This window comes from Sceloporus undulatus, chromosome 5 (genome assembly GCF_019175285.1).
Source record: "Sceloporus undulatus isolate JIND9_A2432 ecotype Alabama chromosome 5, SceUnd_v1.1, whole genome shotgun sequence".
NCBI lineage: Eukaryota > Metazoa > Chordata > Lepidosauria > Squamata > Phrynosomatidae > Sceloporus > Sceloporus undulatus.
The window spans coordinates 68061323-68076065 of record NC_056526.1 but is presented as its reverse complement, the minus strand read 5'-3'; the positions used below and the strand labels follow the sequence as shown (position 1 = coordinate 68076065).

Here is a 14743-nt window from a genome sequence, read left to right as displayed (position 1 = left end):
AAGACGTTACTCTCTCCACCCCCCCATAGAAGCACAGAACATTCCTCCCCCTTTTTTTGATCCATGTAGTAGGATCCAGACAATAAAGTTGTTTGAACAGGGACATGGATGAACCCTTTTGTCTAAGTAAATAAACTGCATTTATGGTCTGACAGGATAATATTCACTTTCTTTTCTTTTAGTTCCAGCTGAGTAGCCATGGCCCTCAGTCCTTTGGCAGCTTCAGTCTGTATGATGAGGTATGATGTGTACAAAAGGCACCGACCAAGACAAAACCTACAGCCTCCATTTGTTGCACAAGGCAAACAGACATTTTTCAAACTAATTAGCCAATAATATGCAAGAGAAAAAGTAATATAGTGCGACTAACAAAGGTGTTGATGATTGAGTGCTCACACTGTAATTAGTGTGTCAGGCCCTCATTTCTCTGCCAAGCCTCAGCTATTAATTGCACCAAATTAGAAAACTATATCAGAGGCAAAATTATTCTTTCACTTGTCATTTTGAGAGAGGGAATTCATTCCATTCAAGAGGCAGGTTAAAAAGAGGGGAAGCAGATACTAATCTGCTTATGTCATGTAAATAAATGTTCCTTGTGCTATCTGTAAGGAACTGTGCTAGGCATTGTTTTAAACCTGCTGGCACCAAAAAGTGTGTGTGTGTGGGGGGGGGGCAGACGGAAGTTACCTTCCAAGTGGCTGCATTACGCCTGAAGTAGGCAAATGTCCGTGTAAACCAGCTGTAAATTTCATTGAGTGTTAACTGCCTGTCAGATGATTCCATGATAGCCTGAAATGAGAGAGACAAGACACAAAATACTGGGTTACTAACAAGTCTTGATGGCCCTCCCTTCTCAATCACGGCTCAAAACTTCTTTTAATTTAATCAGGCAAAATTAATTTGTCTTTCACCTTACCTGCCTTATGAGAGTTGCATAAGTAAACGGAGGTCTGACATCTGCGTTTTTATAAAACTCATAGTTTGGGGCAATTTCTGTTTGAAAAAAAAAATAGAAAGGTTCAATACTATTTGTGTGATCAGGCACAGCTAATATCACTGATGAACAGGTTTCCTAATGCTTCTTGAGAACACAATTGACTTGCATTTGCGGCATACTGGTGCTGAAAAGCACATGCTGAGGGGCACACAAAGCATTGTGGTTAAATGAAAAAGAAAGCTTTGGTCCTTGATATGCAGATTAAGCATCTGTATCAGTCTTTCCATTAATATACATCAACAGTGTTGTACTGAAAAAACTGTTTAGATATATGGATTTGAGTATATTCTTACATGTCAAGGCCATCTTACTGACGGTTCTCCACCCAAATGCCCACCCCTCCCAAATCTTTCTCATGACATTGCTATTTATTATTTTATTTATTTGTTGGATTTATAGGGTGCCTTTCTCCCCAGGAGGGGAGCTATTTAATAATCTATGGGGAAACTCCATAGCATTTTTTCCAACCACATTGACAAACTAATAATCGCTCATTTGAAACTAAATATGGAAGATGTTTTGCCAGTCAGATCTTAAGCAGAATTATATCCACTAAATGTAATGATGCATGTGCTGAACTAGATGTTGGAAGTTTGGATTTCATTCTCTACAGTTCTTCAGCGCCAGATTTGCTTTGTGTCACGACACACTTACCTGATGACATGGGAATGTTGTATTTATCGGAATGTCGTCTTCGGATGGCTCCCACATTGGGTACACTGGCTGGGGTGATTACTGAGGGTCCCTGGGTAATTGGAGTAACTGGGGCCGTTGGTGTAGTGGGAGTCTGAGGTAAACTCTGAGGGGAAGTCTCCAATAAGTTCTTAGACATAGTTACACTGGACACCAGATTTAGCTGAAAAAGGCCCAAGAAAGAAAGAGGCAAAAAGGGGAGGAAAGTATTTAAAAGCTTTGACAAATGAGAGTGGATACATTTCTACAGCTGTGTTGCCACTAATAAGCTGCAAAAGGAAGCAGCCAATCTCAACTAATTACAGGATGAAATTGTATCATAAGAATGCTAATTAGAGGATGCTATTAGAGGTTATCTAATAATCTGCAGCAATGTTACTCAGGACTACCCTCCTAGTTCAAAAAGACTCGACTGCAACTGTGCATTCCTGCAAAAGCATCTTGCAGCTTATTACTGGCCGACCCCATTGTTGGGCAGGTCAGTCTCCTGCCGAAGCCACAGCAAGACACAGATATGCACCTTTGCTTTAGACAAATGAGACTTAAAATAAGTTGCTGTTGTGATGCTGCTAGATTTCCTTCTCTTATTTCCAAATCTCAGCTGAGAGGCTCCAGCCAGCTGGAAAATTTTACACTGACCTTTAGTCTCCTTGCTAATTTGGTGGAATGGTAATGACATTACTACATATTCAAACAAAATTGTCTTAATTGCAAATTAGCCGGAGGAGGCTGAAAATTTTCAAATTAAATCTGATTGGAGATGGAGAGAGGGAAATGGAATTTCTTCACTAACAATCATTTGTGGCATGTGTTAACAAATATAATGAAATGTCAAGTTTGCCAATTCCTCTGGAAGTATCATTTTCAATTTATGATTACAGTGTCACTTATGGCTGATGTACCCTGGAAAGAGGGTGTCAGGATGGGTAGGGGGAGGGAAGAAGGTGAGAATGTACGCAAGCTGTTTAACAGTGTGCCCTTCATTACACCCCTCAGCAAGAAAGGCCCTGCTTCTCATTATCAAAAATGCATATTAACTCTGTCATATTTACCATACATCTTTTGTCATAAATAGCATCCAATTAGTAAAATTGATACTCAGAGAAGCAACATCCCAAACGATCGCTGCCATATATTTTGGTGATACTCCTCAAAGACAATCTATAGTCATTTTAACAGTATACCAAGAGTGTGCAGAGCTGAACAAGATAGCACACATTTAATTGTTCTGCTGTGATCTGGGCTAAAATACAAAGGGCCTGATCCATATGAAAGTTCTGCTGTGCATGAGGTAACACTGCAATGAATGGTAGTTGTATGTAAAAGTGCACATCAGGATGTGTGGGCTCTACCTGAAGAGACCAAAGAAGGAGAATTTGGCTTTTGTTTCTAATTTAATAACACCTGCCTTTCTAAATCCCAAAAATACTTCTTAAGATAAACCTCTTTTTAATGGTGTGCAGCACTGATTGATCTTTCTTTGTGGATTTGTTTTACACATTTAGTCAGTAGAGAGATTTGTTAGGGAAACAAAAATTAACATATGCCAGCTAATTGTTCTTCTTTCTTGGGCAGCAGCCAGAAGAAGCGCATTAGCAGTCTAATAATAACGACTGGCACCCCCAAGGCATCCCCAACTGCATCTGTTCCCAATAAGTCACAAACTGTTATTCTTTGTTAAGTACATATTGGGGTGGGGGGGTGACAATGTTGATAAACGTTGCATTCAATATATTTTGTGAGTGTTTAAACTTGCCCATAAGGTTGTTTTTTTTTAAAGCCTGTCTTTTAAGTTCCCAGAAGCATATAGCACTGAAGCACTGTGGAGCTATCTTGACATGCTATTATGAGAAACTTTGAACTGACATGCTGATAAGATATTTCATCTCATTTATCAATATCTTTTACCCTGTGAGATATTCCATTCACTTCAAAAATACATTCTCTTTAGATACATTCAGACTTCAAATTCATACTCCACTGATCTCTGTACGCCACAATGTACCACAATTTAAAAAAAACCTGCTAAAGTTCTTTCTTAATTTAGCTAGGAACAGAGCACATGTTGCAAACTTATTCACAAATTACAAAACATCTGGAAATGCTAAGGTCAGTATGTATCCAAACCACTATGTTTACAATGTTATGGTAGGTTATTCTACTAGCCAGCAATAATAAGCATAACATGTTTGTCGGCATGCCATCGTGAGCTGATAAAATAGAATGTATTATTAACTAAAGAAAAGCATGTAAAATCTAGGATGAGCACTTAGCCACCTCAGCTCATCTGAATATATTCAAGGTTGGGTGAAACTCATTATTCAGGACTCGCAGCCTTGATAACTTTGATTTTCATCCATCCATAGCATGGCCAAAAGGTACCATTTAATGAAGTACCATTCAGAGAGTAAATGGGGTCATATAATAGACAGTGCGGTTGCACCTTGTGTTCATGTACTGATAGCTGTTAAGGGTGCAGTGATGAACCAACAGAGCTCATTTCTCCTTGGTAATAAATTCATGCTATTAATATTTATCAAATGTGTGGGCCGTCTCAACTGAGCCACTGCACATGAGACCATAAATCTCTACTATCATATCAATTTTGAAGCTTCTTTTGTACAGTGTATAAATTTTAGGTTTTTTTCCCCTTCTTCTTCTTCTTTTTTTTTGTATTGACCACTCTTCTTTCAAACCAATTTGAGGCCAGTAGTACAGATCACCACTTCAGATATCTCTGGTTCCAAAGGGAACTTTAAACTCTGGTTTCATTTTAAATCGTTCATCTAAGATTCTGTATTAATTGCCCACCATCAAACGCAATTAGCAATTCTTTCATGTGTGGTTTATGTAATGTAATACTTCAATTACATTATTCATTCAGGTTCTGTTTTGGATTATAGGCTGAAAATTCTTTATTAGTGTAGATGTAACCATGCTGCTGGAGTTTTAAAAAATTTACTGATTGAATAATTAATTGGAAAAGAACAAGCTGCAGATTCCTGATGGATTTATGAGACAATTATTCTGTCATGTGGTTATCTATATTATACTATAGAAAGCCATGAGAAAAATAATTTCATTGGAATGAGAGATAGTCACATCAGCAAAGATAGGATATTCCTAAAATCTGGAATGACGTCAAATCATCTGGTGTGAAAAGCATTTTTAATGCAAATTTATTTTGCATTTTTATGCAATTTAGGAGCATCTGGAACTCAACCCAAAATGTTTAAGAATGGTAGGATTATAATTTGTTAAAAGGTAAAAATATTTAAGGAGCACAAACATCAGAATATACAGAAAACATAATTTAGAATGAAAAAAATCTGATATAAAAGCAAAAGGTTTAGTTAAGGCTTGTATGCTGGGGAGGGAGGGAGAGACCCAGCTCTGGAAACATAAGAGACAGGCTATTTTGTCATATTACATAATCAATCACTAACAGAGTGCGATAGACAAGTGAGCTTTTAAAAACACCTTGTTGCATTTAGTTACTCTTTCAAAGTTTTATAGACTAGGACCCTTTATTTTTCATCCAAGTAACCTTATAAAAAACAATGTTGACTGTCTTGTACTTATGAAACAAAACAAAACAAAACCAAACAACTTCCCTCCTCAGAGAAAAATTAAAAAAGCTCATTCAGCATATACAAGTATGTTTAAAATTGCTAATTATAAAAAAGTTGCCATATATCCTTCTATTACAAAGCTTAGACAAAATATGTAGCATCAGTAATTCAAAGCTTGCAAGTCTGAATCAACAGAGGAGCAGATCTCACTTGTGAATAGTGGTGTTAGGTTAAAGTCTTGCTGCCCTGTAACATCATTTTCTGTGCTGTAACCAAAAGCAAAGATGTTGCAAAGTGCAATGCCTTTTGCAGCCTGCATTTTAAATGAACCTCTAAACAATAACAAAAATACATACTGCATGTACCTTTGTGAATAATCCAGACTTGTCTCACCCTTCTAACATTACCTTTTACTGCTTCTGAATCAACTGAACTTCAGATTTCCCCCACCCCATCCCAGAACAGCTTTCTTTTTAATATCTGTGAGTCTATTTCAAAGAAGATATTCTTTCTAGCTTCAGCTGCAAGGCAGTGATTTGTGCACTTATAGGTGTACTTTGTTTAGTGTCACCTATGGTGCAGATTGGACAGATTTTGTAAAAGATAGCATTACTTTTAAAGAAACATACAATTTGACAAGCTATTGCATTTTAGCTTCATTTTATTGCCATATTTTTCATCATACTCATTGTTTTCCAACTGTCACTAAATTGTTCATTTTCTTAGTCTGTTACATTCACGGGCCTATTTACTGTTTATAAAGCAATATGCACTTACAGGTTTTGGAGATGGCTTGGGCTCCGAGGGTCGCATGTGCAAGTGGGTCATCATTGCCTGAAGACGTTCACGTTCTTTAGAAAGCTGTTAAAGAAAGAGTGAGATCAGAAGCATTTTAGAAATGACTAATACAGCTATTTTATTTCATGTGAAACATCTTATCTTTGGAGACTGTTATAGGGTAATAGATCCTGCATATCAAATCCTATGTCAGTAGAAACTTCTATACAAAGAAAGGTAACTTTGGCTCTTCTGGGGGTTGGATTGAGGGAAAGGCCCAAGGAGGTTTCCTTATGTTTAAAAGGTCAGGGAAAACAAATAATACTTCATCTTTTTGTCAATAAGAGAATTGGGGTCACCATTGCTTCACTGGTAACAAGTTACCAGGACCACAAATTAGATGGTCCATCTGTTTCTTGAAAGTCCTATGGACACTGTTAGCAATGGGCTGGTGCCAACAGCTGAGAAGGGGTGAAGGATGTTCACAGCACCGTGCCTGCTAGGACTGTCTGCACACTTCATCCATTCCCAATGAGGTCCAGTTAGAGCCCCCTGCAATCTGCCATCATCAATCTAATTCAATAGTGTGACAGGGACCAGGCAGTGTGAAATGCTGAACTCTGCCACTAAGCCGACATCTACACTGTACTGAGGTCTCATTACAACTGATGGACCTTACTTTTCTATCAGTCATAGAAAAGGGGGCAAAAAGAACTCATAATTGGTCACCCTGCAAGCAGAAATCCCATTCAGCTCTTTGTGTTACATGAAAGCCTTCGCAAATGGTAAACAGTGCCTTAAGAAACCCTTCAACCTGTTTCAGGAAATGCATCAGAATTATTTGCAAACACACCTTTTTGATTTATTAGAACCAGTTCCCAACTGGTTTGTTAAAGCATTTGAGGCAACAATATTTATAATCTCAGATACTGACAGTACTCAGTTATTTGAAATGTAGAAATAAATTATCACCCAATTTTTTTTAAAAAAAAGACAAAAGTATCATGCACACAAAAAAGAGAGAAAAGCCTTAAGAAGAGTATTCCAGGAAGGGAAATTTGAATTCTCTAAAACAACACTAAATTTGTGGAATCAATTATAAATCCTTAAAACATATTTCCAGCCAAGTTTATAAAGCTGTGAATTGAATGGCTAGTGCCAGCTATGGTAGGCCCATGAAATCATTGAGATATAATTCATAATTCAATAAATGATTCAATTTAATTCCTATGCATATTCTTGTGAAAATAATTTGATTTTTTTTTCATTTTGGACATTTTTTTGCAAAAAAAACCCCCAAACCACTAATTAATTTTGTGCAAAACCCAGTGTTTTGTAGAGCCCTGGTGGCGCAGTGGTTAAATGCCTGTACTGCAGCCATTCACTCAAAACCACAAGGTTCCGAGTTCAAGACCAGCAAAAGGGCTCAAGCTCGACTCAGGCTTGCATCCTTCCGAGGTCGCTAAAATGAGTACCCAGATTGCTGGGGGCAAATTAGCTTACAGTTGTAAACCGCTTAGACACTGCTTAGGTGGTATGAAGTGGTATATAAATGAAGCTTCTTTGTTTGTTGTTTGTTTGTACAAAATTCAGTGTTTTTGATCAAAACATTTTTATGAAATTGAGCAAGAAAAGGTCCTAAAATGTGAATATATTGCAGACAGGCTGACTTATTTTCATGAGGCATTTCGATATGTCAAGACACCATATCTCCTCTAGAGAGAGAAATGTTGAGAATATTCTTTACACATCCAATCTAGACTATAACAATGATAATAATAATAATAATACTTATTTATTTATACCCCACTCTAGTAACTATATAAAACAAAAAGGAAATGCACACAGCAATTACAGATGCATTTATTTAGATTCTGAGTCTGCTTATACCCAAAGGCTTAGGGTGGGTAATTAAAGCAAGCTCTCTGCCTCTAAGAGGGAAAAAATAATATACTGTATTCAATTTCTATTTTTTAAAAAAGAAAAAACTTAATTCTTAGTCTCACAGGTGAGATCAAAAGTGGAAGCTCTGCAATACTCTCAAAATGTGTTCAGGTGACTGTGTGGTATGAAAGGGTTCAATTTAAGCAGTTACTCCTGCTGCCTGAATGTGACATGTAGATGGTATCATACAAAACAGGAGGAAGACATATATTAGATGGATAGCATTTGTTTATTTATTTATATGCCACCTTTCTGCCAGAAGGAAACCTGAGGTGGATCCCAGTTGTTATGAATTGGCAAGTTTTAAAGAGATTGCAAATTAAACCTAATTTTGGCACAGCATCCATCACCAACATCCATGATTATCATCAACACAGTCATCATCATCACTTTCATTGTCACTACTACCACTAATAAAACAACAAAATGTTCATAGCATAACATGTTTGCTCAGGCAAAATGGAAACCCTAGAGTCCTGCCAATGTTATCTTAATCCTTCCCTGGTTTAGGCTCTTGACTATTCTGCTATCCAGTCCATTCAGCTCACACTGGCTATACAATCTGGCTGAATCCTGTACCTTGGTGTGCTGAAGGTGAGCCGTCAACTTTTTCTCACTCCACCCCAACATGATCAAATCTGTACTTCGGGTGACTACTTTGAAGGTTGATTTATACAAGACATGCAAGGGGTTATAATTTTATTATGTTTGGGTTATGGATAGTTACTGCTCATATTTAACAGAAAGAAGATCGTGAGATAAAAGCTATCATGTATATAGTGAAGTCATTATATGACAATTGCTGTGTAAGTTGGTCTTCAGGAGATGGGTAGGGAGCAGGAGCTCTGGAAATATTTTATTGCAACCTTTTATACTTTAACCCTAATTCTCACTCATAACTTTATGTAATGGGTTTGAGGCAGATGAAGTGAGCACAGCACTGCTGTAAAACGCCCACATGCAAAACAAATCCTGTGTTGCAATGCTGGTGAAACTAAGGGGCACAGGCTGCATATACCCCCCACACTCCCCTTTTGTCACAGAAATGGAAAATACTGACATTTTCAAGGCAATGATGTCTGATTTAATTCCTTGTTAAAAGATAACCCCACCAGGCCTAAAACAACCCAGGGGTTCCAAAACACTCCAGCTCCATGAGATAGTACCATTTTTTTGTTAATTTATTTTTAATTGATCGTGAAGGTGCATCCAAGTCCTGTAGAGAGCCAGTGCACCCATTAACTGTGGCAGTTATCCATTCCTACTCTATTGAGCATATATTCCTGGCCCCAAAATGAGGATGTATACGGGAAGGTCAAATGGGAGGAAATGTGTACGTACATGTACACATATTTACACTTCACTGGCATTTATCAACAGTTGTCTTGCAAGGCTCAGAGAACTATCGTGAATTTGAGAGACACTCAGACATAGAAGCTCATGGGGTAACCTCGGGAAATCACACTCTCAGCCTCTAAGGAAGGCCATGGCAACACCTCTCTGAACAAATCTTGCCAAGAAAACTCTGTTGTAGCTTTGCCCTAGGGTCACCTTAATTCAGAAATCACTTGAAGGCACACAACAACAACAACAAAGATTAGGCAATGTCAGAATTTCACTGTGTGTAAATTATTACTTCCTAAGAGGTCCATACTATATTTGACATTGAAATCCAATGGCCATTTATCAGATTGTTGAGTCCTAATGAGCTAAATGGCACTTATATTAGAACTCACATTTAGCAGAATGCACTTTCCATAATTATAATTTAAAAGAAGGAATGAAAATTTTACACATCTTGAACATGTTCATAAATATTAACAGTTTGTTTAACACAAAAGCAAATATCTCAACAAAATCAAACCTGTCCAGAAGATAAATATTTTCCAAACCTGTATTTCTAATTGCTGAACCACTTGCATTTGCACCCGACACTGAGCAGTGCTTCTGTCATCCAATGCATGTTCATTATTAAGGTGCCTAGTAAAAGAAGAAATAAGAATTTTACAAAATCCCATAACATTAGATGGTTATTGGTAATCTTCTGTATCCCACAGCATGTTTGTTGATGCAAGCAGAATTTTAGCTAATGGCAAAAGTGAATGTTTCTCCATTAGTGAGGCAATATTGAAAGGAAATAAAGTTCAAACAAAACAACATGGGCAACAACTGCTCTTGCAACCAGTAACCTGAAACTGGAAAGGTACAAGAGACTGAAGAAGAAGTCTCCCTTGGTCAAACAGCCACAGAGTACCATTGGATTCTTGTAAGAAGGTTTCTTGTCATAGGAAGTGTCACTAAAGGCTTTGTATAAAGGTGCCTATTTTGGAACAGGCAGATGGGCTGAACTAGGAAATGTAACAGGCAACATGTGCAAATGGGGCAAAGTGGTGCAATGGTAGCAAGCAAATACTCACTCTTCTTTCAAATAACATTCATGTCTGTTCTCATATATGAAAGCTGGGCAGTGGTGTCACTTGGTGGGTGTGGGGGGTACGGACCATACCAGGTGACATTCCACAGGAGGGATGACACCATGGTGGGTTCCTCCTCCCAGTGCAGCGGAGGGGCAAGCATGTCCCTTATGGAGGGAGCTGGACTGGCGATGAAACCATGAGGGATGAGCAGCAGGGGGAGGGGGTAAGCTGCTATCACTATCCCCTTAACAGACCCCCTCACTAGGTGGGAGGGAGCCGAGGTGAGGGATCCAGAGTGGTGGCACGGGGAGCGGAGGGGATGAGTGCACCACTTGTGCCTTTGTTGCTGGCTTGGCTCTCTCCCTGGGGAGGGAGCCAAGCTGGTGACAAAGCCACGAGGGGCGAGGAGTTGGGCAGTCCACCCCCGTACATAATAAGTGTCACCAGGTCTGGTGATGCCATTGAAGGTGGGGGCTACATATTTAAATTTAACTCCAGTCCTTACATGATATAGCCTCTCTCACTGTTATTTCCAGGCAGGCCTAAAGTCACAAGTGCAGTTGCCAAGTAATGTACTCTTTCCTTCCTCTCACCTCCCACATTATGAAGCACAAGCTGTTTACCTGCTTAATGACTAAGTCATACCCATAACTATGAAATGCCGTTGTTTGAAGGACACAAATTTCCACTTTTCATCACAGGGGTGTTTCCTCAATTTTTGTGACAATGTGGCAAAAAAAAAAAAAAGCCTATTTAAATGAACAGGGAAAATCTTAGGTTACAGAGTTGTACAAGAAGGCTTATTTTCCTTGGTGGTATTATTAAACGAAAAAGAGAGAAGGAATGAGGAGAGGAAAAGAAAAGAAAAGGAGAGAAAATAATATAAGCAAGCGGAAATGGAAGTGAAGAAATTGATCTGAAAATAATAAACAAAGCAAGTACTACATACTTCAGGTTGAGTCTCCCTTAATGCTTGGGACTGGAAGTGTATGGGATTTTGAAGGGTTGGGGTTTGTTTTGTTTTGTTTTGGATTTTGGCATATACATAATGAGATAACTTGGAGGTGGGATGCAAGTGTAAACATGAAATTCATTTCTCTTTTGTATACACACTTTATATTACACACATATTACACAAAATGCCATAATCTTAATGTAGTGTGGGGACTGCTGTGGAATGCAAGAGTTTTAAACACGCTTGCATTCCACAGCAATCCCCACATTATGGAAAAAGTAACAGATGAACTGTGCCATATCAAGTTCTCCTGAGTGTGTGATCAACCTGACTGCTCATTTAATTCCCGAGAGGGACATAAGAGGCAAGTTTTAGTGAATTTGAACAAGGACTTGAATATTAAAGAATCTTGAGTGGTTTTCTAGAAAAATCAAAACAGGTTATTTTAAAAGATGTTTACTTGTTTTTCTCAAGCTTCTGAAAAAAAATCATAATTTGCTTCTAATAATAATAATAATAATTTGTTTTATTTATATACCGCTATTCCAAAGATCATAGCGGTGAACAGCAAGTAAGCTAAGCTTCTAGAAACAGGTGCAATGCCCTAAAAACAACCAGCTGTATAAAATAGTTTTAAGTGTGTCTGTGTTAATCATGGCCTAATGACTGATCTTCAAATTACAGTAAACAGCTAGAAAGTTAATTGATGTATTAATTTGCTGTGTGACACATTACAGAAGTCTGGTCTGCACTTTTCAGATATTTTAAATGACGTCTATAATTTATTATTGCAATTTACATCTTAACATTTGGAAGGGTTAATCTGATACAAATCTAAATTATTCACAGATTTCCAAATAAATATGACAGAGTAATTTTGAATCTAATAAATATGGTATTAAGTAAAAAAAATGCTGAAACACATAGGTACATGAAAGACTTGTATGGCTGAATACCTATTGCCCTAACGTGTGATATTTTGTACACCCATATAGATTTTGACTGTATGGGTGATATGTGTAGGGTTTATAAAGGTCTACTGACAAGAAGCTGACAGCATCCTATTGTACAGTATCTTCGTGGCAATGCAAGCAAAACAAATTTCTGTAAATAATAAACTGTCACAAAAAGCTTACTATATTGGAGGGAAACTGGAAGGAATGCTAATGTTATGTGAATGGCAATAGAATGTAAAGTAATGCATGATCTAATCAATAATTTTGTGCATGTATCTTTTAGATTTCTTATTATTCTTATTATTATTTATTGGAATTGCACAAACCTTAGGGATTTTTCAACTACCAGCAAGAGCCTACCAACTCTTTAATACAACCGTAGTGCTTCACTCATACTGTGGAAGGTATTGGCACAATCCGTCAGTTTGAACAGACTTATTATAGATCTTACATTTGTGCTGATCAGTGGCATCTGTTTTCTTGACTGAGAGCTAAAGTAGCATAGTGAACAGAGTACTGGACTTTGAAAGAGAAGAAGCCCATTCAAATTTCTACTCTGCCAAGAAACTTCCAGGGTAAACTTGGTTACTTCCCCTAACTGAATAAACCTTTCAGGGTTGTAGTGATGGTAAATGGAGGGTATATGTATTTCTTGTAATTCTGGAAAAGGAAATAATAAAATTGAACATTGATGTCATTGAAATAATGTTTAAACATTATTCATATCTAAATAACATGTTTAGATATATTGATATAGGTTGCCATATAGTGAAAGAATGTAAAAATGTAATACTTAGTACTTGGATGGGTGATAGTCAATGGATACTAGGTGCTGTAGGCTCTATCTGAGGCTAACAGCTTCTCCCCAAATGTAATTTGAAAGATATAACAAAATAAAGTTTGCAAGTACATTCTATGCTGCTACTGATCAAGAAACTGGATTTGTTTCTTTCTTGCCAGAAGATGAGCTATCTTTGGGGACATAGCTAGGATTTTAGGAAGGGGTGGTCCAGACTAAGTGCCATTATTATAATGGGGCTTGGGTGTGGCGGCGCAGCAGCACACACCATTCATTTTTCTAATGGAAGGGGGGGGTCCGGACCCCAAGAACCCCCCGCCGGCTACATCCCTGCTATCTTTATAGCGAGTTACACTGTTTATTGTTGGTAACTAGAACACAAACTCTAGAACAGAGTACAAACATAATGGATCTGCTCAGAAGTGAAGAAGCTGATCTTAAATTTATCATAACATGCTATTTTGCTGCATGTCAACATTACTAAAAATCCTACAGGAACAAATCATTTTCCCAGCTGAGGGAAACTGTTGATATGAAGAAGACAAAGTGATGCAATTTGCAAAAGGAAAGTTTTTATTATATCATCTTGAAGATCATGAATTTGCAAACATTTCCATAAAGAACAGATGTACACTTACTAAATTTATGGCCAGACTGAGATATCATTTAAAATTTGTTTGGAATGTCAGATCTCATTCCTAAAACATAAGTTTATTGCACATCATTTCCAGACCATTTTGGGCATGGGATGGGATCAGCACAGAATGGGTGAGAATGGGTATTACTGCATAGGAGAACACCACCAATGCCGCAGGGAGTCCCCAAGTCGTTTCTCATCTGTGCTATAGCAGCCAATTTGGAAGAACGATTTTGAAACATTGTTCAAAATCTGCTGCCATAGAACGGATGCTTGGGAAGTCCCGGCGGCATCAGCAGCATTCTCCTGTACGGTAACATCCGTTCTCACCCATTCTGCACTGATCCAATCCCGTGCCCAAAACGGTCGGGAAATGATGTGCAATAAACTTAATACAAAGTCCCAAAGATAAGAACTCCTCTCAGAATGTGAGAAGAAGAAAAAAAAGCTCTTATCTTCTTCATGCAACAGAAATAAATGCCAGATTTGTGTCATGTAGGATTAGTAAGAAAGTTTAGGTTAAGTGTCCTCAAAGCAGGCTGATTTCTGTTACCTCTCTGTTTAGAAATTTTGCTGTGTGTGTGTCTATTGAAAGAATGTTAAGATTTTATGGTATAAATAACATGGTTAAAATGCTTCCAAGTATGAAGGATAGAAAACAAAGATTAGTCTAGAATACACACTGGTAGATTAAAATGTCTTTTGTAACAAGTATCTATATCAGCATGAAACAAAAAAGCAGCATGTATGCATGGAAACTGGAATGGATTTACTTCAAATGACATCAAGCCATCTCAATTAACTCCTATGTAACTTGGTACTTTGTCAGTTTCTACTTAGGACTAAAATAGCAAAATACTAGAGGTCAGGGCAGACGTAGCTAGGGAGTGGTCTAAAGGGGAATTCAAAAAGAACCTGCCTCAACTAAATTCAGCTCTGGTTTGTCCTATCTGGAGCCTCACATTTAATGAAATCTTTTTTAAAAGAAAGGTCATC

The 14743-nt window shown here is 37.8% G+C and overlaps 1 protein-coding gene across 1 annotated transcript in view; it reads right to left on the bottom strand.

Annotated features, from left to right (window-relative positions):
* FOXP2 (forkhead box P2) overlaps window positions 1-14743 on the bottom strand; it is a 451559-nt gene that overhangs the window by 38426 nt on the left and 398390 nt on the right. The window contains 5 exon segments of the mRNA XM_042467206.1: window positions 688-789; window positions 917-993; window positions 1652-1853; window positions 6040-6123; window positions 9876-9963. Coding sequence (XP_042323140.1) covers window positions 688-789; window positions 917-993; window positions 1652-1853; window positions 6040-6123; window positions 9876-9963 — 553 coding nt within the window.